Here is a 27,195-nt window from a genome sequence, read left to right as displayed (position 1 = left end):
TTATAGAGGCTCTAGGCTGCTGTAGTAAAGTCCTGGGATAAGACATCCCCAAAAGGCTGCCTTTGCATTTACAAAAATAATTTTTTTAAAAATGCATATGTTATGTTCCAGACCTGTAATGACTTTTTCACGGGAGAGGCCTTTGATCAAGTGTGCAGACTTCAAGTCAGAGTCCAGGCCCGGGAATCCAACCCTGCAAACCTTTACAATTCATTTACCACCTCACTGGTAAACATTTGTCAGTGTGACCTGTCCTGGCTCTAATACCCAGCCTTGCTCCTGAATCCATGCCAAAGTGTGAAGCACTGTAAACAAATGGTGATAAAATCCATAAGCAAGGTGCTGTCAGTCTTCTGCTCTGTGTTAGTTTGAGAATTTAAGATAATTAATCGGCATTTCTGTTCAAGGGGCATGCTTTACCTTCTGCTCTCCCTTTTGTTCTAGTTACCGCTGCCTGGCCCTTCTGTACTGGAGGATGTTCCGACTCAAGAGAGACCATGCGGTCAAGTATTCAAAAGCGCTTATTGAGTATTTCAAGGTGCATTTTTCCTGAAATGTTTTTAGATCAGTGTGTAATTATATAAAATACAGCATCTTGCTGAAAGAGTAGCTGTGCTGGGCTTAGTTCTCCCCCTATGAAGTCAGTAGACTTTTACCATAGACTCCCATGGCAACACCTGATCTCTAGTCAGTTCCTAGTCAGTTGTCTTCCCAAGGGCCCCTCTTTGCAAAATACACACCATGTCCCTTCATGAAGGATGAGAAATTTATTGTACTAACAAACAGGTGTTTTCAGATTATTCTTGGTCAATTGTCTAGTGCTGCCCAGCTCTGTTGCAAATAGGTTTTGCAGGTTTTGCTCTGAGAATCCTCTCCAGGATTACACTTCCCGCTAGGCGACCTAGATCAGTCCTCAGCCACAGGGCTTTCACCTAGCAGCGTTGATAGGTAGGACAGTGCACTGGGACATGTTCTTACCCAAGGAACTGGCAAACAGCCTGCGCTGACTTCAGTGGGAGTTGTAGAAAAGCATCGGAGGGCAACCACACTGCCTACCACGTACTTGACATGGCACTGCTGGCTTCCCCTTCCTGCTTGGCTTCGCCTGCTACTGCTTCCATTTGCCAGTCTCTACCAGGTCCAAACCCTGGTTATTGTGAATAAGACAGTGTGGTGGTTTAGCCCAGATCACCACACAGTTTGTCACTCAGCCTCCCCCTACCCAGCAGGATGGCAGAGAGAAATTGGGAAGAAAGGAAAACTCGTGGGCTGAGATAAAAACAGTTTACTAAAATACTAAAAACTACAAAAATAACAGAATATAGGGATATTAATATATACAAAATATACAAAATGAACAATGTACGATTTCTCACCATCCGATGTCCAAATGACCGACGCAGCCCGTCCCGAGCAGCAATCACAGAAACGACACCAAGCAGCAAGCAAAGTGGGGGAGAGCAAGCTAGCAAGGTAGAGGGAATGATGCCAGCAAGCAAGAGAGAAGAAAAGGATGCCAAGGGTGCCCGAATGGATACCCAAATGGAACGGATGCCAGAAAAGAATGCCCTCTCCCATGGGCAACCCCCGCTTATATACTGAGCATGACGTTTATGGCATGGAATACTCTCTTTGGCCAGTTTGGGTCAATTATTCTGTCTGTCTTTCACCCAGCTTCCCGCATCTGCACGTTAACGAGACGTTAACGAGACTTGGAAAGCCAGAGTATGGCTACTCAAACCTCGGCAAGCAGTACCAAAGAGAAACCAAAAGACCAATCTACACCCATATCAGTTGCCCCTGTACATAAGAAATACACCAAAAAAATCAGTTCACATAGTGAGAGACGATGATGAACTAGGGCCGTCACATGAACAGGGAGAGGCAGAAGGAGAGGTAGTCACCCGATCCCTATCCCTGAGTGAGCTGCGAAATATGCGAAAAGATTTCAGCCGTAATCAAGGTGAGCAACTTGTCACCTGGTTGCTCCGATGCCGGGACAGTGGGGCCAGTAGCCTGGAATTAGAAGGCAGGGAAGCCAGGCAGCTGGGATCCCTGTCTAGGGAAGCAGCCGTTGACAGGGCAATTGGAAGAGAGTCAGCAGCCTGCAGCCTCTGGAGGCGACTCCTGTCAGGTGTGAGGGACAGGTATTTCTTTAAGGAAGATATTGTATGCCACCCAAGCAAGTGGACCACCTTGGAGAGAGGTATCCAGTTTCTGAGGGAATTAGCTGTTCGGGAGCTGATTTATCGTAACCTGGATGACCCACGGACAGCTGTAGATCCAGATGAAATTGAATGTACCCGACCCATGTGGCGGAAATTTGTACAGAGTGCACCATCATCATATGCCAACTCATGGGCAGCAATGAGTTGGAAAGATGATGAGATGCCACCAGTACGTGCAGTGGCTAACCAGCTCCGACAATATGAAGACAATCTCTCTTCCCTGATGCGGGCCTGTGTCTTGGCTACAGAAAGACTGAAAGCCAGTTTGAAAAACTGTTAGAAAAACTATCCGAGGTATGTCAGAAACTCAAAGATTCTTGCTCCCCACCTGCACGGACCAATATCTCAACCCATGAGTTTTCCTTTCTTCCCAATTTCTCTCCCCCGTCCTGCTGGGTAGGGGAAGGGTGAGTGAGAAACTCTGTGGTGACAAGGACTAAACCACCACAGTGTTTTTGGCGCTCAACGTGGGGCTCGAAGGGGCCTCACTAGATCAGTCGTGAGATCATCAGACCTCAGTCTGAGGATCCAAAGTTCAACCCCCGGTCAGTTCCAAAGGGTTGAGATAAGGACAGGTTTGAACACAGTGTGTTGAAAACAGATTTGTTACAAGCATTCATTACATCAGTTTGGTCATCGCTGGTCACAATGTTGTTTTATTTGTTCTCACAGTTGGTTTTAGAGCTGTACTGGATAGCACCCTACCTGCCGTATTTTCTATTTGTCGGTGTTTGTGCGCGCTTTATCAATGATGTGTGTTGGATCAAAGGTATCGTTCTGCTGTGCTATGCGGCACTGATTTGTTTAGTGAGATTGCTGGTAACAGGACCAATTTCATATCTGTACTCAATGGCGGCAGGCAGAGTACAGAGTGAGGAGGCAGAGGCAGCTCCACCCGGGTATTTCGGGAGCCATCTTGTGGGTATTGTTTGGAACTATACCTGTTGTTTCGTCCCGGGAAGCCAGGCCGCGGGGGGAACATCTGTTTACAGCTTTCCCCACTTCGCCAAGCTAATTTCAACAGCTTTTGAGAATTTTGGATACTCTTTTGATACCCCTACCACCGTGTTCATGTTGACAAGTCTCTTGCAGCTGTCTCAGATCTTGATATTGATTAAGTTTAAACAATTTTTAAAAAATATTATGGCTCCTCCAACCCCAGCAACAGACACAGTGGCTACTCAAACTCCTGCTACAAATGCTGCAGCTACTTCAGCCGCTATGGCAGGCACTGCAGCTACCCCAGCCCCTGCTACGGGCACTTCGATTGCTTCAGGCCAGACACTGTGGCTACTGAGAGGAAAATTAACTCCATCCCTGCCGAAACCAGGACAGACAGGAAGTCATTCAAAGTATTTTAATATATTTTACTTAACAGGAAACCTTTTCTCTGGAAAGTATTTCGAGGACAAAACCTTTCAGGTGGAGCTCACCTAGTAGTCAGTCCATCCAGCATGTGACTACAAACACAAAATTAGCCTTTATCTTTGTAATAAAAAAAAATAATATGAACATACAAGTGCTTTAAGACAAATTGTTTTGGGGGATCTGAACAGCCATTTGTCTTTAAACACAGGCTTCATCTGTTGGGGTTTTTTTTGCAGAGGGAGGTACCTTGAAATGAAAAACATCCATCCTTTGACTTTTTGTTAATACAAAAATTCAAATACAAGCATGAATGCTCATGACCAGATTCTGAACACATGAAGACAGTGAAGGAAATTGACAGATCCCTTATTGTCAAACTGAAATTGAAGTCACTGTAATTGCTTCTAAAAATTTACCAATATAGAATTCAACACCTTATGCTTCTCTAACAATGACTTGATTTCAGGGGAAAGAAATATGTGCCTATTACAGTACTTTTTTTTTTTTTACCAGTTCAGAAATATGTGCATTAAGAACAGGATGGTCAGGCTCTCAACCATGTAAAATATCTCCTTCTAGCAGACAGAAACTGTTTCTCAGCAAACATAAAATGGACTTATACTCCACTGTAGCCAAGATGAGCTTGGTTTTTTGCAGAGCTCCTGCTGATATAATGATAGCGTAGTTTCACATTAGAAAGTATTCTCACCTTTGAAAGTAAAAATGGAAAAAAAAAATCCATTTGCTATAATTTTCAGTGGAAAACAAGCCAATTCTCCACTCATTTAATATTTGGTATCTAAAAGCTTCGAAAACCAAGTGACGTGAAATGCTGAATGGGTTAAGAACTTCCATATATATTGTCAATCAAAGGAAGATTTTAAACCTTGTCATACACATTTGCAAGGAAAGTTAGACACACTTTTCTTTTAAAAAATAAAAATATGTTTATTTAAATCTCCTTTTAAGTATTTTATTTCCACTATAAAATGCAGCAGAGAATTAAAAAGAAGCCACAGATATTCAGGGACCAGACACATTTGAGAGCATAAAGAAACCAGGAGAAGGGGTAGCAGTAAGCAAAGTGGGATAAGAGATCGTCCCCTACAATATTACTCTCTTTAGAATCCTTACACCCACCTTTCTGGTGCAGAACTGAGAGGAAGCTGAAGTAATATACCTAAAATGTGAGGAAAAAAAGGCGTGGGCAGTTGTACAATAAGGCAGAGGCTGGTTACATTTACAGCAGAAGTACCCTTGAGTCCACTTTGATTTTCATATTTTCCTGCCTCCAACTCTGTAAGTAAATAACATCTACTCAGTTTCCATTACACTAGAAAGATGAAGTTCTGAGACAGATCAGAAAAGAAAAGAAAAAGAAACAAAACCGAAACTATTCTGTAAGATGAGTAAATGCCAAGGTTTCCCAGGTTGGTTCTATTTAGGATGGTAAATGAGAACTTCTTATTTTTTTTCCTTTCACACTTTATCCCTTCCTGTCAAAAAAAAAAAAAAGAAAGAAAGAAAGAAAAAGAAAACCCATTGAAGGAAGAAGTCCCTGTGGGACACTCCAGAGCTTATTTTTTCATACCACTTGCCTGGGATGTAGAAGACCCAGTGTCAAAATGCAGGAAGAATTCCAGGGCACACACAGCCCTGATGCAATCACTGCTAAAATACAGTGTTGGTGTGCACATGAAAGGTGTGGGAACACAAAAGGCAGTTCATAGGACACAATAAAACTGAGAAAATAAACTTTTTGACAAGAGGCTTGGGAGATCTGTCCAGCTTACTGCAGAACATGTTAAGAGAGGATGTGATCATTGTGTGTATGGAAACAGAGCTGATGGTACCAGGCAACATGCAGTTTTGCTGGCGTTGGACCAACAGAATCCAAAAGCTAGTACTGAAGTTAAGAAAATACAGTCTTGAACCCTGAAATAGGATCTGCTTTTTATTAATGGTGAGGCCTGCTAAACATCATAACAGGACACAGGAGAACAAGGAGGATAAATAGTGACTTAGGGTTTCTATTTGACTAGCTGTCCCTTTTAAAAATAATAAAATAAAATTATTTTTTAAAAGTAATTTACCTTCTGGTAAAAGCTCCATGATTGGTAGAAAAAGGAAATTGCAGACTGAGTGTCCCGGGGGATACTCCTGGCCGTGAAATCCGTGAAGCTCCGAAGCCCTTGTTTATCATTTTTCCTTCCTAAGCCATGGGAGACCAAGAGTTTTTGTACTGCTATTAACACTTGTAACTCCTGCAGCTTGCAACACCTGCAGCCTTACATTTAAACAATATCCATAAACAGATCTCGAGCTGCAGGATGTCACTTGGTCTCCCGCGGTTGTCAAGAAGGGAGAGTTGTTCTCCGGCACACAATTATCTGTTTGTATGGTTTCAGGGGAGAGCGCGAGGAGGTCACTTTCCTCTGAAGAATCAGAGACTGGCGGCCATTGCTGAATATGAGGCTGTGGCTGGGATGGGCTAGAAAAGTTTTGTTTCTTAGATTTCTGTTTTTCACATCCTTCTTTCTCACAGGCCCAGGATTAAATCAGTCACTGCATTTGGGAGAGGGGATAGGGGAGGAGTTTTTCCACAGGTCAAATGGGCAGGAACCTGCCAGTAAATTCCCATCAGCTCTTGCAGATAAACTACTGGGATCATTTTAGCTATTCAGTTTCCATTATTGCAGACACCTGAATTTCACCTGCTCTGTAAACCTAGTGCTTGTACGAGGCTGTCTGTCCTCAAGCAATGGACTTCTTTAGCCTAAGCGCAGTATAACAGTGAGAGTCTTAATGACTGCAGGTATACAAGAGATCACACTAAATGATCTAATGTCCCCTTCTGGGGAATTTCCATCTAGAAAAAACAGCAATCTCCAAGGGCAGACTCTCTGGCTCTGTGAGTGCTGCCCTATTCAGACCAAGGGGAACAGCTCCAAGAGGAGCAATTGTGAGACAGATTCTTGAGCTTGGTGGTTAGAACACCCACCTGAGCTGAAGAAGCCTCAGATTCACATCCCTGTGGTCAGCCAGCCTGAGCAGGCTTGCTGACAGTCTCACAGGTCCTAGAGGAATGGCATTTGTCTTTGAGGGAAGAAGAGTCGGAGAAAATCGTTCTGGCTTTCTCCAACGCAAAAATTCCAGCCTAAACCTCAGAAAAAGTCCTGATAGCACTTTCTTCTGAACTCCCAGGATTTCTGTGAAAAGTTTCAGTTTCAACTAACATATTTTCCGAATCAGCTCCCATCTCAGGGTGTTTAATAGACTGTGATTTGATGAAGCTGCCACGCTGCTTCATCACATCTAGGCTGAGTAGCTTTATTGCATCATGAAACTCGAATACTTCTATCTGAACATTATTTTTTCTTTACATTTCTTTAGTTGTATACTTTTTAATGTTCTTCATTTCATAGTCTTATATAAATTACATGTATTGTGAATTATTTTTGCCTTTACAGAATTCATCAAAAGCTGCCCAGAACCCATCTCCTTGGGGTACCAGCGGAAAGTAAGTCACCCAGAAACTTACATCAGACTGACAGTCAGAAATTATATTTTCTTACCTGCAGTATGTTCTGATGCTCTCATGTTTTTAATCCTAACACCTTTTAAGTAACTGTATTAACATCTGTTTCCAGGAGCACAGGAACCCCATCACCCATGTCCCCCAGCCCTTCTCCAGTCAGCTCTGTAGGATCCCAGGGGAGCACAGGGGCCCCTTCCCCATCTCCTATCATCAGCATCCCGCAGCGCATTCATCAGATGGCCGCCAACCACGTCAGCATCACCAACAGCATCCTGCACAGCTATGACTACTGGGAGATGGCTGACAATCTGGCCAAGGAAAACCAAGGTGAGTGAGTCAAGGCAATGGACTATTCTAGAAGACTGTCACATGATTTTGATCAGGAAAATAATGATTTTGATATGAATCCTGTCTGCAAAGTAGGACTGCAGAGGTGGTTTTTTCTTCGATGTGTTCCTAGTCTGTTCCAAAATGGCCCAAAAAGGCAATTTGGATAGCTGTCTCAATGGAAGCATCTCATTTTTTTCTTTATCTGGCTGGTCAGGACTGGCAACAGACAGGTCACAGCCATACCTGTGGGTAGCGTTCGCTGCCATCTGTCTCATTCTGGAAAGAAAGGTATGTGGGAGGCAAGGCAGCTTCCTACCCCCGAAGTCATGGAGCTGGATGGCATGCATTTAGCCAGACCACGTCAAAAAGCAGGAGCACACTTCCTTTCTGTGAAGAAATTAGCAGCCTCTAGCCTTCCCTCCATCTGAGCAGACACAGATGTGTATGAGGTGCCTTGCTCCCTCTTCTGAGCAAACTTCTCTCAGCTGAACTGGTTTCCATGAGCAAGTGCCTCAGTATCTGACTTGATGAGAAAGTATGCCTTGGTTTTCAGGCTGATTTCTGTATTTAAGGCAGGGGCATGGGCAGGATTCAAATCCAAATGAGGATACCTAAGTGTAAGTGTGTAGATATGAGTTGGGGGACTAATCTCCCACTGCAGTTGATGGAGCTTTGTTCAATACAAACATCAGAGTTCAGAGAACTCTTCAGTTCACCCTGAAGGGGAGACAGGATGCAATTCAGTTGCCTAACCATAGCTGCCAAATGCCATTTGAGGTCTCCTTACCTACACTGCCACTCCAGAAATCTCCTGTATGTCCTCTCTTGGATCTGCCAGTCCAGGCTGTATATATCAACTGCCTGAGATATCTCAAATGGGCACTACATGCCTCTAAGTAGGCAACTGAATTAAGTCCCTAGTGGCTAGTTAGCCAAATTACTCTTTAGGCTAAGTTGACCGTGCTGTATAGGCCTCTATTTCTCTGTCAGGATAGCTTAAATATCTAGCATATGTATAGATAGACACTTGTATGTAGACTTCGTGATTTAGTTGTCCTTAATCTCAAAATAAATCTTGCCCAGCATCTCTTTGCTTTATCAAGCGTCAATGGAAATTAATGAAAAGCAAAGCCAAAGAACTCACTGTTTTGTTCTTTAAGAAGAAAATTGTTGTGCATCAGCCTGTAACATCATGAACCACAGGGCTTTAAAATTAATCTCACCAGCACTAAACTTTCATTCCCATGAAATGTTCAGCTTGACTCAATTTGCAAGAGAATCAAATCTGTTAAAGGGTGACAAGTAGTAAGTACAGTTTCACTCTTCTGATGCTGAATCTTTTTTTCCCTGTAGATTTTTTTAACGACTTGGATGCATTGATGGGACCTATCACCTTGCACAGCAGTATGGAGCATTTAGTTCAGTACACTCAACAAGGACTTCACTGGGTGCGAAATAGTGCTCACTTGTCATAATGACTGTGTGCCATTCACATGGACAGTATACCTTTCATGGATAATTCAGTTATTCTGGACACTGTGCTACAGAAATAGTCAACCACAGCATTGATCCAAACAAAGGTGAATATTTCTTCAATATTGAGCAATTTTTTTTCTGAGTGTAGACGCATATGTGTGCATATGTACAATATACAATGATGTCTCTTCAGAATGAATTGTTCTGTAGTGCTCTCCAAACGTTTTCATACACTAGAAATACTAGAAAGAACTGATCTTAATGCACAAAACATACCCTTTCTATTCTTGTGCTGAAAAACTCAGAAACCAAAATCTCATGAGTTGATTGAACCAAGTGCAATAAGCACAGATCCCTATTCAAGAAAGCTCTCAATAGATCATTAACTTGAAGCTTGTGCTGAAATCCCATTGACTTCAGCAGAGCTTAAGAACGTACACAAGGGCTTTCCTGGACTGGAATGAATGAGGGCAAATCATAGACATGAAGAACTTTTACTGTGAGCATGGACACATGACAGAAGTTTCAACAGTAATGTGCCATCTCCCTGTTACTTCCCTGCTGGGGCAGACAGAGGAGTTGTGTAGTCTGCATTAAATTGGAGAAAGATGGCATTCCTTCATGTGCAATATGTTTCAACAAATTGCATGCATTTCTTTATCTCCTGTCTTTCTAAATAACTTTACCTCCTGCTCAGCTCCTCACCAACAGTATAACCTACAGTATCCAGCAAAAAGCCTGAAAAGAGATATGCTGATAGCAAGAACTTAAAAGAGATGGTGGAAAATTGCATTCTGTAACTGACAGTAAATAGATAAATGAAAACATATGGCAAACTGCAATCCACTTAGTGAAGAAAATGTGTTAATTTCAGCTATATACACACAGAGAGCCAGAGAGATATCTCTAACAGTTGTTGGCTTTGCATGGGAAGGCTTCATCCCACAGATTTTGACTTTCATATCTTTTTTTATCTAGCAGAAGCTTGCAGCATTTTCTTCTGGGCTGTATGGGAGCATTACATGCAATTTCCTTTATCTGGGAAGCTGAGTTTGCTGCTCATCAGGCTAAGAACTGCTTCCTATCATAATCCTCTCGCCCTTCGTGCATAATCCTCAACCAGGCTTTAACGTTCCTTGATTTACGGGGTATTTTCAGTTCCTGTTGACAGGCTGTGTTTTTCATGCCAAAAGAATTAATCCCACAATAATTGGAGTTTAATTTGGGTCAGCTGAGGTCAAGGCCAGTTCATATCAACTGTGCTTGCATTCAGTGCATTTTTATTCATTTTCAATGGTTTTTTCGTACATTTAGTTTTCTTTTTCTGTATTGGAAATACAATTTTTTTTGCAATTAGATTTGCAGCTTTTACTCAAGTCAATAGCTCTGGTGACTTATAATGGACTGTTCTTGTTCGAGTCACTGGTTGGACCCTTTGATTGTTGTTTTCTAATCTAATTTGCCTATATATTAAGGAAATGTGAGTACAAAAGGCTCTTTCAATAGAAGATACAATTAGAAGTAACCACTGATATCGATGATTGATTGATTGGTCCTTGCTGCCTTTTTTTTCCCTCCTCCATTTTTAAAGAGCTGCATTTTGAAAATAAGATACTAAACAATGCGCCATGTTTTCTCAGTAAAACATCTTTGGTAGCACAGGCTGTATGTACCCTGTAGTAAAGAGCAGGCTTGAGAGCACACTGAGCCCCACATACCTGCATTTTTTTGTCGAGGCTGCTTACCGTAACTCCAGCTATTGCTCACTCAGAGCATTCACCCTGTTCTTTGAAGCAGCTCAGCAGGGTAGCTACCAAGGGACTGCTCAGCCCCAAGCCATCCTGGGCCAATATTTATGTGCCCATTGGTGCTCAGATGCTTCCTCCCCAAAAGAGGTCCTGAGCTCAGGCTGCAGTCACCTCTTAGCATGGACTTGAGTATGACAGTGTGGTTGGCTTTAAGAGTGAACACAGGCCTGCCTTTAAATGACAAAATACACAGCCTCCAAGTCCTCCCATCGCTCTTAACTCTGCCTGCTACCCACCCCAGAAGGAAATCAGTTTGTCTGGTCACAAGTATGGTGGAGAATTCGATCGGTGCCTTTCTGTTTATTACTTGCCTGATCTTTGGCTGTGGAAGCCTGCTCTGATTTACTAGACGAGTAGCAATGGCTTCTGTCAGCTGCTTCAATACCATATGAAAGTACTATGGGATTTCTTCTCAGATCAGGAAAGTGAAATTCCAATTAGATTAGCTTCTGTTTTCTTTGATGGTGCCTATGATGTTTATCTTCAGATAAGTTTGGGGGGTTTGGGAGCCCTTACTGCTATTTAATGTTGAGAAATTTTAGAAGTGACATATGTTACTTGCCTTAAATGGAGTTTAGTTTTATTGCACATGTGGCATTTGAGTTTCAAGTATGGAACTTTGAAGCATGTTTATTTTACTAAGATCAGGATATTTTTCTTAAACCATGATAAACTCTTTGTATGGATGTAATATGTCAAGAAACTTCAAAGAAATGCAAGAATTAATGCTGTCCTGTTGTAACATTTCCAAGTCCTAAGGATCTCTTGTAGATGATTGTCCTTTCTTGTACATTGTTCTTATATTGAATTATTCTAGCTAAAATACCCATTGCTTCTATGGAAAAACACATTGGGTTTTAGTTTTTGTGCTGGCATCATCTGTGTTGTCTGATGAGCACATTGAGCCTTAATTTCTGGTGGTATCCCAGGACGAAATAGCAGCCATTTAAACCAACTAGACATATAAATGGATTAGAGGTTTTAGCTTTCTCTCCATAGGGTTTCTTGCAGCTATACCATTTTGGTGAGGTTATTCAGAATACTCTTCCGTGCAGACAGTTTGCTCTATATGGTTGCTGCTGTTTAGATGACTGAATGTGGCATGGTGACAACGAATACTACATTTCATCTTTTAGGGTCTGGTCTGGAAAAGTGCATGTGGCTTTTAGGTCCGGTCCAGTTAGGCATATGTTCCACTTTAAGAACCTGAATAATCTTAGGCACTTCCCCATGAACTGAAGGTGCTCTGTATGTTCTGGGTGGAACCAGCAGACATCATCCTCCTTTGGGGTTCCATGAAAGACGCTTACTTCCTGTAATCTGTTGTAGAAGTTCAGGAACATGCAGGCTTCTTTAAGCCATAGCAATGTTCAGATTCATTTTGTGAAAGTAAGTGTACAAATCCAGAAGGATTACGCCTGGAGGGAGAGGTTTGCTTACAAACAGAGGCTTCTGAATCAGTCAGGGTTGGTAAAGCAATGGGAATGCGTTTAAAGGAACCATGTATTGCAGGTGGATGCAACAAATGCAGAGCAGCCTATAGGATCCCAAAAGGCAGCAAGATCATACAGACCCCTTGGCCTTAATCCTTTATAGTATTCCATGGTGGCATGAATGACAGGTAAGAACAAAGCATATGCAGAGGTTCAAGTGCGGCCAAAAGCCAAGCATTGTCCTCCCTGTCACACGGCAGGATACCCTAACCCCTTGTTTGCCTATTTCTTTTATCGAAATAACACAGGGATCCAAAGGAAGAGATTATAGTGAGCAGAGGACCTTAGATAAAGGAGGTTAAGAAGATCAAGACCTGAGTGTAGATACAAACACATATGTATATACTGTAAATCTAAATAGTAATAAAAGTCACTCAGCATGAAGGATATTACTAGTGCCTACCATTGATCATGAAGTACTCATCACCAAGCAGCCATATCACCTCAGAAGTGCAGTAACTGTTATCAAAATAATTTGTGCAGCTAATTAATTTATAAGAAATGCACCTTTGGGACTGTGCCATAGTATCTCTTTTGTAATACAAATGTTCGACTATTTTTCATGGCTACTGGTTCAAATCTACATCGCTGAAATGTCAGGATATCTTTTTTTCCCTAGATGAGGACATATACTTAGGCCTGGCTAATCTGTGCTTAGTTTATCTACCCAGGAGACTTTAGTAGTCACCAGCCTTAACGCATGTACAGTATGTACTATTCACTGACTTAGTTGTAGGTTTTAATCCAAATGAAATTGGAATTTGCAAAATGACTTGGATTAATGGCATCTGCCTCAGATATCCTGCAGATGTGACATTAAATGATTCATGATTTTAAGCAGGAAGGGTTGAATTTTATGTAAATAACAGTGGATGAATTCCTTGATCTTTTTACAAGAAGATTTTTTTTTTTTTTAATGAAAAGATTGTCAAAGCGATAGGTTTTTTAACTCTTTTAAATTTTCTGGAGGGTCAGGGGTTCATGGTCAAACCTATATTAAGAACATCTCCATCTGCAATATGCCTTGCCTTCACATAATCCTCTTTAATGCTTAATATGTCAGAAAGAAATGTTTCTTTTTCACAGCGATAGCAACATTTCCCTCCCCCATTCAGGGAGAATCCTCAAACTAAAGAATGAAATCTCCTGGCACAATAGAAATACAAACAATGCCTGAAGAATGTGGACTTGTTAAGATAATAATAGAAGTTTGGCTGGCGCAGACCTAACATGCCTCTCATTTCGGTAACTTTTGTTGGCATTTACATCACATATTTGAATTCATTGTGTTTGAAACTAGAGAATTAGTCTGATTTTCATGTCTTAAAAAGTCCTGGTAAGTCTGATCACTATCACAATTATAATTGTTACATTAGCTTATGTGCTGTGCACGAAGGGCTGGGAAAGCATGTAACTGTAGATAAATTTGTCAGAATGCATTCAGAAAAGCATTTGGATGATCTTATGTCTAGTCTGGCTGGAAAACCAGAGAACAATGTCTCTCACCCAATATTGTTAGCATGAAAATTTGGCTACTTTAATGCCTCTCATAAAGCTGCCATTTGCCCTCAATAAGACGAAGACTCCATTTCCAGCATTACTGGTTGCCATGCTGTAAATTGTTCTTAAGATTAATTAACAAACTGGGAAAGTCACTTTAGGCCCTGTTTGTGCTTTGGAGCATCCAAGGCTCCATCATTCTTTCAAAAGACTTTGGTTTTCCTTACTGAGGATGGGCAGGAGTCAGCTGGGGCTATTCCTTCAGGTAATTCCTCTGCCTCCACTTGCTGTCTGGCTCTGTTGCTCTTCGTAGTCTGCAAGTATGCCTGCACTTTCAGGAGTGTTTTCTACTTCAGCAGCCCAAGCTACCGTTCAGACAGGGTGCTGGAGCATGGAGCAAGTAACCCACAGGTTACATTTTATGTATTTTATGCCTTTTAGGCCTTGCTTTCCCCCACAAACCAGCTGCAAATAGAGCAAGGCTCCCTCTCTTTTCCAATCTGTGTAGCCTGAATCTCACATGTTGTAGTTTGAAACCCAGCCTCAGCCCTGCTGCCCTTGAAGGACTCCAGAGGGTGCAAGGAAAACAAGAGAATGACAAAAAAAAAAAAAAAGGGGATTTCCTCTGTCCCAAGGCATATATTCCTTTTTGGGAGTGAATATAGAGAGCAGCATGGATCATAAGGCACTCAGGTCTCATGTTTCTCATATGTACTAACACAGGGATGCTTAACACTTATATGCCTCATAGGGCTTTATGAGAATTAATTAATGTTTGCAAATCACTTTGTATCCTCAGAAGGAAAGTGCTGTAGAAAAGCTATGGGAAAAACTGCTAAGTACACTGGATGAATTTCACCCTTGAGTCCAGAGCTACAAGACCCTTAAAATCCTTAAATACCATGTAAGCTCTCAATGTAAGTGCTGGAGTGTATAAAACTTGTGCTTAGCACTGAGGGGAGTCACAGGCTGGGTGAAATTGCCATTCCCAGGGCATCTATAACTTTGATCCTGGTAGAGAGCAAGAATCACAACAGTACATAATGGGACAAACAACGTAGGTTAACCAAGTGCTGTGCAGCCATCATAAGAATTTTAAATCTTTTTATGTCTTTGAGCCACTTTGTATTTCTGTGAAAGAAATTTGCCTCCATAGTGTGTTTCTCATAACAGCCTCAGAAGTATTCAAATCATTTCTTATTCCAAATCCAGCTTCAAATAACTTCAAATCAATGTATATTTTATTTCAGAATAGTACATAGCAGAGAGGACTTGTCATTTAACAAAACGTAAAAAAAAAAAAGTCTCTCTCATAAGAAAATACGTGTCTGTTTGTGATGCACGTTACCAGTAACTGAGCTGGGAAGTCAGAGATATGTTGACAGCAAGATGTTCAAGGAGTTACATTCCCAAATCACACCATCGTTAGCCACCATCCCAGGGTCAAACTCCCAGCTCTGTTCGGACACATTACGTCTAGAAGTCATCAGTAAAGCACTTTACCAAGGACTGAACACCAGTCAAACCAACAAAATGTTTCAATTGCTGTTCATGTTATTCAGGCAACCGTAACAAGTCATTCCTTCCTTAGCACTAGCTATCCTTTCCTCCTCCACTTGGCATTCTTAGATAAGTAATTCTCACCCTGTCAACAGACACGAAAGGAAACACTTCCTGCGGAAACACGCGAGACATAGGTAACATGTTCCAAAGGACAGGCTCTTCTTAGTCTTTTTCTCTCTTCCATTTCAGAAGATACTTGTATTGAAAAAGGATATTTTCATTTGCAGTTTAGATTTATCATAGAATGACAGAATGGTTTGAGTTGGAAGAGACCTTTAAAATAATCTAATCCAACCCCCCTGCCCTGGGCAGGGACATTTTTCATTAGATCAGGTTGCTCAAAGCCCCATTCAACCTGACTTTGAACACTTCCAGGGACGGGGTATCCACAACTTCTTTGGGTAACCTGTTCCAGTGTCTCATCCTCCACACTGAAAAAAAAAAAAAATTCTTCCTTATGTCCAATCTAAATCTACTCTCTTTCAGTTGAAAACTGTCACTACAGGCCCTGGTAAAAAGTCTTTCTCCATCGTTCTTATAAGCTCCCTTCAAGTTGAAAGGCCACTATAAGGTCTCCCTGGACCCTTCTCTTCTCCAGGCTGAAGAATCCCAAACTTCTTAGCCTTTCTTCACAGGAGAGGTGTTCCAGCCCTCTGACCACTTTTGTGGCCCTCCTCTGGACCCACTCTAGCAGGACCATGTCTTTCTTGTGCTGGGGATCCCATAACTGGACTCAGTACTCCAGGTAGGGTCTCAGGAGAGCACAGTAGAGGGGCAGAATCACCTCCCTTAACCTGCTGGCCACACTTCTTATTATGCAGCCCAGGATGCAGTTGCCTTTCTGGGCTGCAAGCGCACATTGCAGGCTCACATCCAGCTTTTCATCCACCAGTATCCCAAGTCCTTCTCTGCGAGGCTGCTTTCCATCCATTCATCCCTCAGTCTCTATTGATATTGGGGATTGCTCCAACCCAGGTGTAGGACCCTGCACTTGGCCTTGTTGAACTTCATGAGGTTTGCACGGGTCCACCTCTCCAGCCTGTCAAGGTGCCTCTGCATGACAAGGTCCCTTTGGTAGTCTACCTTCACCCATGACAAACAAATCCAACTTCCATTTGCGTAAGGTGCTGCATGCGAGGACGGGGGCTTCTGGCTTTCTACAGCAAATAGCACAAGTCTAATTAGTGCCATGATCAATACATGAGTTATTTTTTTTATCTCCTCAGCCTTCCATCTTGCCTTTCTGGTCCCTCAATCAGCTCTTCCTGCAGCTCTAGATATTGTCTTCCCGAACCTCAACTCCCAGCTTGGACCTGTGGTGTCCAAGGGACAAGGGAGAGCTGACGTTACTGACAAGAGAAAAGATGGAGGGCAGTGCAGAGCTGCTCCAAGCAGCTCAGGATCTTTCTGTTTTCTTCTGATTCTCACCCCACCTGTGGGACTGGCGCCCACCTTCTCCCACTATTCCTAGCTAGCAACTTCAGTTTCCTCCTGAGGAAGAGACAGTGAGTGCTGACGTCTCCACGCACAATTTCTGATTACCTCTCCTTCTCCGTGTCAGAAGGCAGATAGGAGAGACCACTTATCTAGAGACCAAAAGCCCTTAGAGCTGGTGACTCAAGTATCTGTGTGATACAGCGGTGTGAAACAGCGGTGTAGCTGGAGGGGTTACAGCAGTGTCTCCTGGCCCAGCACCACTGCCTGACCTTGTGTTACTGATCTGCTTGAACGAGCATTGCTGCTTTATGGCTCTCCAGCAGAACCAGCAGGAACTGGTGGCCCCTTTTTTAGGCCATCAAGGACACACAGTTGGCCTTGTAACAATTCACAGGGGTTAAATAGCAAGAGAAGGCGGAATGGGAGAGAAAAAAAGCTCCTGATTTAAACACAGAAGTTAAGATTCACCTCATCTTGTACTGAAGGTCTAAAATAAGCACGATGAAACAAACTCTAGAAGTGCTTGTTTCTGCCCACTGGCTACAAAGGGAATTTAGGTGATGAGCTCAGATCTAGAGGTGATACAAACCCCACCTTAGGTTTACAACCGTACCTGTAGCTAATGAGAGTGCCTGCTGAAATTGGTAAATATCTTAGGATGTGCTGATGCAAGATGGGGCTGAGATCATGTTGGGAGGGAGCAGATATGCAGGAAAATAGGTTTGCAGTAAATGCATTGATTTCTGAGATGTTTAAAGCATACATCTTAGACTTGGACCATCCCTTGCCCACTCTCTAATTCACTGGGCCCAAATCCAAAGAAGTAAGTAGTTCCTCGAGGACTGAATGTGCACCTCTCTTCTGTTGATTACTGAAATATCAAGAAAATATATTTTACAGTTTAGTAAACACTCAAAGGCACTTTTTCCATATGTTGTCTGGAAGTAGAGCTGGCTTCCTTTAAAGAGAAGAAACAGTTTTTCTTTAGATGGTGAAAGAGATGAGATTGGCCATGAGCCCACACGAGGTGAATATTACTCTTTTTTATGGAAATTCAACAGCATTATTCAATTCATTATGTGAAAAAGGCAATTTTATCCAGTGATGAACAGCCTGTAGGCCACCCAGGGCTACCTAAAGCTCGTGGCCTGCCTACAGACCAGCAGTCCCAGAGCAGCTCCTAGGGCTGGGAGCTTCAGAGCAGCTGGGTTAAGGTGTGCTGGTGGTGCTGGTGGTAGGCAAGATGGTAAGAGGAGGGGCAGGAGCCGAGGCAGAGGAGCCGGGCAGCATGAGAGCTGCTCTCTGCGCAGCCCAGGGCTAACCCCTGGTACTCCAGAGCAGGGACATCGCTCTGTGCTGACAGTGGCAGATGGAAACGATAATCATGGTTGTATGTACACACACACTTTGCTGACGGCAACTCCCAGCCTTCTTGGGCATATTATTAATGGAAACCTGGACTGTGGTGGTGTCCGCTGACCAGGGCCATGTTGCAGTAGGCATCCTACAGAGACTCTCTTCCACAGAGCTGCCACTATGCAGAGGCCAAAACCAAACCACGCTGCGGCTGGGCGAGGGAAACAAACAGATGGGGAAGACAGTACAGGACAGCCAACATAACAGGATGCTTAAATTTGTCATTACTTCTCCAGTCAGTAGCAATAAGCACAGTGGTCCTAATTCCCTCCCCATTTCCCGTGCTGTGCGTAGCACCAGTGGCTGAAAAGGCAACGCAGTGGTCCCAGTGTGAGGTCCAGCCACTGACCGTCCTCCCGACAAGCGCGCTGGCAGTGCAGACGGCACGCAGCAGGATACTGCCACGTTGTGACTCTTCCCCACCTCCTCTTTTCACGCAGCAAACTTCTAAGTGAGGGTCCCTGGCCAGTTGAGGCACACAAAGATCAGCTTATGACCAGAATTATTTTTGTAACAAACCACGGAGATTCATTTCCATATTTTGTTTATAGCAACAGACATCAGCAGATATTTTGTAAAATTATTCGAGTCAAGATGGCTTTATTTGCAGCTCGTAAAATACCGTTCATGTTTCTCTCTGAGGGTGTGCTACCTGAGGCCTCCCCCACCCAGCCAAAGCTAAAGCAGTTCATCTTTCCAAGGAGCATAATCCCACGATATGTCCCCATACAGCAGGCAATATTGTTTACACAGGTTAATAAACGGAGTATTCTGTACAGTAATTTATGCTGTAAAGTATGTATATATATCACAGTAGCAGTCACAAATGCTTTAAACTGCCTTATTTATTAGATCGGTTAGCATTTCCCCCCTTGCTCCAGAATACTTTAAATTATTTTTATCTTAGGTATTTTTTTAGTTACTGCATTTTGACCCAATTATTGACAAAAAAAAAAATTTGTCTTTGCATTAAATAGATTTCTAAATTTTAAGTAGAAATAGCAAATTCACTGCCCATCCAATTAATATAGCTCTGATTATGATTAAAAATAAATACAGTATACTCTTATCTGTGTTTCATAGTATATGCCAGGAATCATATTCCACTTGTGATCAATACAAACAAGAACTTTATTTAACTTTCTCCTATTTCATTCTTCCATTGTGAGACAAAAAAAAAAAAAACCAAAAAAAAAACCTACTTAATCTAAAGTGTTCCCCGTGAAAGCCCTGGTCTTATTCCTCCCTCAGGCAAAACTCACATTGGCTTCAGTGGGAGCTTTACCTAAGTAAAAGTACAACGTAGGGACATTACAAAAATAAATACATCATGTATGAACTGTACTTGTGCTTGGTAGCAGTCTCTTTTCTCTTTAGTAAGAAAAAGGGTAAATGCTACATCTGTAATGCTTCTCTGTCTCACTCCTTCCTTTTTGCTGTATGAGTAAAAAATAGAGATTCAAAAACAGTTGTATTTGTTCCATTTGCTCAAGCAAAATAGAAGTCTTTGGGGGATCAGTTCTGAGTCAAACTAGAAAATACGAGAAAATTTTGCTTTTATTTGTTTTCATGTTAAATTATGTTACACAATCAAACAGGTTCATGCGTACAAAGGCAATGAAATTATTAATGACTTGTTTTACTGTTTGGAGATTTTGCTATGTCCACAGTTCATATAAAACTCATGTAGCACAGTTTCTGGGATGGTGAAAAATCCTACTGTAATGTAACAGAATGAGCCTTAAGGATTTGTAAGAATAAGCACTTTTATATTAAAAAGCAAATATTAATTCATCAGTAAGATTACTTTTTTAATGTGACAATAAACCATGAAATCAACATCTTTCTGTCTCAATTATGCCTCATCTGTCTCTTTCTTAAACCTTTTTCTGAGGGAAAAAAATTTGTCTGGTTTTGTGTTATGGCTTTTGGGTCCCATCGTAGTTGCCTGTGCTTCTGCCGAAGCCACTTACCCCTCTCCACGCTTCCTTCACAGATGAGCTCGTTTGAAACCTTCACACAAGGAAGGAGGAGAGGCTCGTTCATCAAAGTAGGTCTCATTAACAAGGCACCAGATTTAACTTGGTTGTCTGACAGAATCAAACAGGCAAAAAAAGGCAGCGCTCTGGGGAAAGGAGAACAGAGTCGCTGCTACGTTTTAGTGAGCCACAGGATGAGCACATAACCAATCCAAACTTTTCTTTATTTAGATTCAGAAGATAAGCTCCTGTACCTCAAGACCAATAACATCTGTAAGTAGTGCCACGAGAGCCATGACCTCAGCAATTGCAGAGCAGCAGTTCACAATTTATAGGCCAGTATTATGATAAAACCACAAAAAATCGAAGTACCAAGTCACTCTCCATCCTGCCTTCCCCCTGTACACACACATATTTTTCACCAATTATTTCCCAATTCCTACAGCTTCTTCCCACATAGGATTGCCGTTTCTCAGAAGTATTTATTCCAGCATGCTTTTTTGGACCAAAACCTAAATGCTGCAGGTTTAGCATGACCATTTTTGCAAGCGATAACTTCTGGTCGTTCTTTTCTGCGTGATCAGTACTCAGGGAGTAGGGGATTGGATGTTTTCCTACTTCTTGCTGGGGAAATCACATTTTCCCAAACCAAAGCAAGTACTGTCTGAACATCCCAGAGGCAGGACAAAAGGAATGAGCTTCCTAAAAGAACATTCTGCACTTTTGTGACTCACCACCATACACAAATATGTACCTCTGATGTACCACAACCATCACATATTGAAGCACACAAATGGAGAGCTTTTGCTACCGAGGGCGGGGAATGTATTTCAGGAACAAGCTCTGGCTTATGATGTGCCATGATTCATGATGGGCTGACAAAAGACATCATTGCTCCTTATCACTGCTAGGAGTCTCCTATTGGGTCAGGAGAACAGACAACAAATGGTTTCCCCAGGCACTGCCATCATCAAAGGATGGAGACAGCTTCCCCAGGCATTGCCTGCAGCGGCTGAGGAGCTGACATACCATGCACCAGAAGGACAGTTACATATAGCTGTGCTTCTCAGACCACCGAGGTTCAGAGAGAGCCCTCTTCTGCCGTCTCCCACACCAAGTCCTGCACACCACACACAGCTCCATTAACTTCTCTGAGGCTGGACCTGCTTGCTTCAGCACTGCTTCTCTCCCTGAATGCCTCAGCGATTTGCTGGTAATCCTGCAAAATATCCATGCAGAATTTTACTTCCTGACTTGTTCCTTGAAAACCTCCTCTTCTCAGTGTAATTCAAGGTCAAGAAAGAAATCAGGCACCACTGAGCTGAAGACCTAGAGGGCCCATTATGATGATCTAGTCTTACTTTCCAGGAAAACACAGGCCATAACATTTCATCAAGGGATTCCTTTATCAAAGGCTAATAACCTGATGAAGAGAAGCCTAACCTTTTATTGAGGCACCCAATCTTGATTTAAAGACACAGAGCACTGAAGAATTTACTGCAGTTCTTGGACTGCTATTTGCTAAAAATTCTGCCCCAGGGCTTTACTTTGAATGGCATCAAAGCTAACTGCAAAGCCAACCAGAAAAAAAAGAAACTCAAAACCTGAAGACAGAATATGTGTACTGAAAGAAAGCGGGAAAAAAATATGGGGAAACTTTGCTGACAAAATGCAAATCCTGTTGTGGTCCTTTCACATTTACGTCAAGGTAACATTCATAATAGCGTGACTTAGGTTTTCTTTAATTTAGGAATAGGAACCAGCAGCATGTGTGGATGTTTCTTAAAATGAAACCTAGGCTGCCCAACTGTCTGGATAGAGATTATTACCTTGAAATTTCCTGTAATAAAAGGAATTAAGATCAGTAGAGATGTACTATTATAGTGTCTCCTAGGACCATTTATGCAACTCCTGACAGTGTGACTTTCTGCTGATATGATTTTTTGTAGTCATTTTTCAAACACCAGTATTACAAATCATGTATAAGAAGCTAAGGTTACATATGTCAAGAACTATGACTTGATAGCACATATGCCTACATGTAGTGTAAAATAATGGAGAACCCAAACCTGCAGATACAGATCTCTCTTTTTTTTTTTTTTCCTTCCGTACAAAACCCCGTGTCAGGCACAAGGCCACCCTGTGCACTCTGTGGAGGGATCTGGATGACTTGGATGAACAATTAAAAACTTTCACTTGAGGAAAGAGCTCCTGGATCCAGGCAAGTAGCTGCCTCTGAGCAGGGCAACAAACTCCAGTCCCTTCTGAAGCACCTGATGCAGGGCCACAGACAAGCCTTTCCACCCAGACAGATCTAGGCAAAGTATGTTCCTACAGGCATTCTTCAGGGTACTGAGCAAACCTTTTAGGAAACGAGCCAGGAGGCAATAGTTATAGTATTTTTTTTTGTTGTTTTGCAGATCAATATAGTGGGTTGTTTGTTACATCCTGGAAACAAGCCTTTCTTAACATAAACAGGCCCTCTCTCAGGAAGACACCCTGCTCCAAGCTGCACATTGTGACCAACACATGTGACCGCTCTGACTGAAGCTGTGCAGCCCAGAATGCAAGACTCAAAAGGACAGAATGAGGAAAAAAACAGTGAGAGTTTGACTTTGAGCCTTAACAGCCAGGGAAAGCTCCTGGGAGAAGCCCGGTTTCTGATCTGCTCCCAAGATGGGCTCCACAGTCCTTTGATGTGATCAATGCAGTAGTTCTTACTGGCATCCTAAACTCACTGATAAACTGAAAACAGAGGAAGTTAAGAGTTATTAAAGTTCTTTAAGCTTCAAGGACACAAAACAATAAACAAGGTATCGTATGTTTTGGCAAGTGGCTGCAACCTGGCCAATCTGAACTCAGTGAATTGTTTTTATAGCTCTCTTCATGATGCTGCATGGAGTAAAAGCTTCAAAAATGTTTAGATGGAGCAGACATAATTTGTTCTTTTTTCATGAGAACATGAATTTTGACTAGGGAAGGATTTAAGTATCTAGGCTTAGGTCTTGTTATCTCTCTTGAGCTAATAGTTTCTAATCAAAACAAGATAAGGCATCCTCTGCTGTGAATTAAGTTGTTTGAGTTAAAAAACTGCAAGAGTGGAGGATTTAAGCTTAAACTCAGTGAATGAAGTGTAGGCAAAAAATTTATTTTGTCTTGCCTTGCTGCTTTAGGTCAGTCTCACAAAACTCCTCATCGTCATCCAGACAAAGCCACAAGAAGAGGATAAAGCTATATTGTCTGTCTCCAAGCATAAGATAGAGGTAAATTGATACCCACTTCACATGCTTTCATAAAGCTCCTGTGAAAGCATGAATAGGTGCTTTGAGAAGATGGAAGGCAGTTGGAACTCTGAAAGCAATCCAAAATTCACTTTTGATTATACCTTTATTGTGCATGTGTTCTGAAAATTTTACACTAAAGAAACAGAAGTGACCCAACTGGGTTTGCTTCTTCAGCTCAGCTATTCAATTTAAAATGTGTGTCAGGCACAACCGGCTCATACTGAAGAGAAAGGATGACATTCAGATTACATTGCTTTTATTAAAGTAATAAAAACACTCCACTAAACTGTGTCTTCCTAATTTTAGGTAGTGTTGCAAATTGTTCACCATCCTAGTTGCCCTCTCAGAAATTAACTGGACCTCTACTGCTCCTTTTTGAGTAAGACTACAGAAACAAATGCTTTGTGGATTTCGGCACAATGTATCATGACCTCAGCACTAAATCCTCTCAGTGGCACTTTCTCAAGTAATATTCTTCAGATATCTCCTGAACTTCACCCAGTCAACTTACAATTCAGTCCCAACTTCCTACCTTTGGGAATTTACTTATTTCCAGTATTACATACTAATATGAAAGACACCTTTCTTCATCTAGCCAACACAGTAAAAACAGCACTATAGGATGAAGTAAGCTCAAAAATCAAGAAACACTTGGAAGTCAATTCCTTTTTCTGCTTCAGGAATGTTTGGGGTTTTAGTTCTAGGACACAGGACTTTGCAAACAGGGGTCTTATACAAAAAAAAACACAGCCCACAAGAGCTACATGGGAAAGACTCCTTCAGCTCCAAAACTCCAGGAAAGCTTTCTGCACTGAGTGGTAATGGGATGGAGAGTGGGATAATCCATGTAACTGAGATGCGTTTGAGTGCCTGGCTCCCCTGGCAGCCCTGAAGGTCACTGTCTAATCTTACATGAATTATTTGTGACTTTCCAAGGAGCAACCCACATAAGCAAGAAGCATAGCCAGAAAGTGGAGTGCCTCACCATCAGAGCATTTCGTACATACAGGCAAACATGTATATGGTGAAGGAGTGGCTCTTTTGACATGGAAGGCTTTTGCTTGTTTTACAATTCCATGTATCAACCTGGTCTGAGTGGGCTGGAAGGCATACACCTCCTGCTAAGTATCAAGGGGAGCTCCACCTTCATCGTGCCACACGTGCTTTCACATCTATGCATGTCTTATAAGTACACTGTGGAATTCCAGGTGACCCTGCATTACCACTCTTCACTGTGTCTTGGAGGTATTACCAGAAAACTAGATTTTAAGGATGATCTGAATAACTACCAAGTGGTAATAACAAACCTTGCAGATCGGCACAGAAAAGCTCTTACCATGGAGACTGCATGGGCAGTGTAGACAAAGCATGTCAGAACTACTCATACATGAAAAGGAAGCCACAAATAACTTGAGGATGGCATAAAAGCAGAGAGATAGCAAAAAGAAGCATTAAAATGGCCTTTTTAAAATAAGGGTAAGACCTTTCTTCTTGACGTGGTAGAAAAAAGGATTTAGGAAGGTGAGATAAGGTCAGGTTACTGGAAAATGCAGACTTCCTGGAGAGCAAGATATCTGCCAAATGAAGTGAGACAGCATGAATGTTGGAGATGCCAGAGAGGAGCTGGTTACAGTAATAAAGGTCTGAGGTGATAAGCTCAGCACCAACTGCATAGAAAACATTACAGACAGCTCAATGAAGACACCTTCTCAGGGTACAGCTGCAATCCAAATAGCTAACATGTTCAGCTACTCAGTGAATGAGATGGTGAATAATGCAGAAAATATTCTCCCTTTATAACAATCAGTGCTGAATTCTCCTCTGGAATACTGTCCGTGCCCCTCCCAAGCTCTAAAAGATCCGGCAGTAACAAGAGGAGGTCAGAGATTAAGAATGAGAATAAGCAAGTGGAGAGTGGAGGCAGAGGCAGAGACTATCACAGGAAGAGACTGAAAGGAATGAGATTTGTTTATCTCAGAAAGGATATAGATAAGAAGGGAAACAGTAAGATAAAATGCCAAATACTCTAGAGAAGAAGTATCTGACCCTCCTCTTTACCTTGCTGCATAACACAAGAATAAAGGAACATTCAATGAAATGAAGAGCTCATGTATTCAAAGTTGATCAAAGGAAATTCTCTTTCACATAATGTGTAATTGGACAGTAGAAGATATCACCACAGGAAGCACTGAGGTTGAGAACTGTGCAGGATTCAAAGAAGGATTGGACGGCTATATGGATCACAGGAATATTCAGTCAGAACTGTTATGCTAAACTTTGGAGGAAGTAAAAAGACAAGCTTTCAGAGTTTAAGCCAGTACTTGACTATGGGAAAATTAAAATTAGGTTTCTATATGGGTGGATTATCCCACATCTTTCTCTGATGCCCTTATATCTTCTTTGCAAGCAGTTGATGCTGGTCCCTTTAAGGCCAAATCATCAGTCTACATGAACTACACAAGTTCTATTTTCCCACTTCCACATCTGCTTCAGAGGCGCTGAAAAGCTTTGTCTAGGCGCAACAATGTCAGCAAATTCAAGCCTGCATTTTTCCCCTAGTGATACAGCTATGGCACTACCTGTAGTAAATCAGCCCAAGGCATTTTTATACAACTGTGGGGCTGCAGCCATGTAGACATGGAGTGACTGAGTTCTGTACCTTCCTCACCTCATCCCAGAGTCAAGCTCAGTCTTGTCTGCTCCTTTTCCCTTTCTTGCATTCCCTTTTACAGCACGGGCTAAGCTTGATCACAACCTAAGCTTAATCCACAGCAAGTAACTCTTTGATAGGGAGCTTGTGCACATGAACCTCCTGTTTCCTGACGCTATACACCAAAGAACTAACCTTTTCTAATACAAATGGTATACTGTCCTCTCTGGCCGTTGCACCAAGTAAAATGAGCCCAGGCTTTCTGTCAAGGTCCATATAGTTAATCCACATGCTCTAGACCTTACTTCAGGACCTCAGGGCTAGGCAGGAGACACAGGCTCCATCCAGCTCAGCCCAGCCGCAGTGGCAGCAGCTCTGCATCTGCACCACAGCACATGTCAGTAAACTTCCTTCACATGCCTCTCTGATACCTACACAACCCAGCACAGATTTTCTACATAGTTCTGGTAGACTTAGGTGCTTGAAGCCTATTTAATTGCAGTTTAAATGCTTACATCCTATTTCACAGGCACATATACTTCCAGTTTTCCCCTCCTGCCCTAGCTTTGTAAACTACTTGCTGACCTCAAATTCCACATGTTGCTGTCCCATCTTCTCGTAAGCAGCAGCCCAACAACTTTTCTCTACCTTAACTAAACCTGAAGCTACCTTATTTTCACATGGCATGATCCTGAGCAGGATCAAGAGAGCAGAGCAACATTTACCTTCCTCCTCCCCTTTTCTCCTCTTTGAATGTGAGTTGAGGGAACCCACGTTCATTACGGCTTGTGTGCAAAGGCTGATCTTTCTATTAGCAGACAGAGTTTAGGAACCTGCACAAACTGAATTCAAATAAAAACAAACCCTGAAACACTGGGGAGGGATTCTTCCCCTAAACCATTTTGCTATTTTTATCTGGGCCTTTACTGTCCTCCTGCTTGTTCCAGGGGAGAGTTCCACGTACTGTAACTGGGCATCACCCACTTCACTGAGTTATGTGTTCCTGAAGCCGTATTTAGCCTTAGCTATCTCAATGAAGTCAGAAGGTAACCATCTTTTTTTGTGCATCAGTTTGTGAAGTTTCTGCTCTCTGCTCAGTACCACTTCCTTAATTTTTATAATCTC

The 27,195-nt window shown here is 42.2% G+C and overlaps 1 protein-coding gene across 1 annotated transcript in view; it reads left to right on the top strand.

Moving 5' to 3' along the window:
• The window catches only part of AFF3 (ALF transcription elongation factor 3), a 328,958-nt gene extending 317,082 nt beyond the window's left edge, over positions 1-11,876 (top strand). Inside the window, exons 18-21 of the mRNA XM_086769428.1 lie at positions 445-538; positions 7,067-7,116; positions 7,247-7,461; positions 8,818-11,876. Coding sequence (XP_086625554.1) covers positions 445-538; positions 7,067-7,116; positions 7,247-7,461; positions 8,818-8,939 — 481 coding nt within the window. The 3' untranslated portion in view covers positions 8,940-11,876. The remainder of the gene's footprint in view (positions 1-444; positions 539-7,066; positions 7,117-7,246; positions 7,462-8,817) is intronic.
• Positions 11,877-27,195: the final 15,319 nt, after the last annotated feature.

Source organism: Chlamydotis macqueenii, chromosome 1 (genome assembly GCF_036417535.1).
Source record: "Chlamydotis macqueenii isolate bChlMac1 chromosome 1, bChlMac1.mat, whole genome shotgun sequence".
Taxonomy (NCBI): Eukaryota; Metazoa; Chordata; class Aves; order Otidiformes; family Otididae; genus Chlamydotis; species Chlamydotis macqueenii.
The sequence above is the reverse complement of the archived record's forward strand: the minus strand, read 5'-3'. Positions and strand labels throughout refer to the sequence as shown.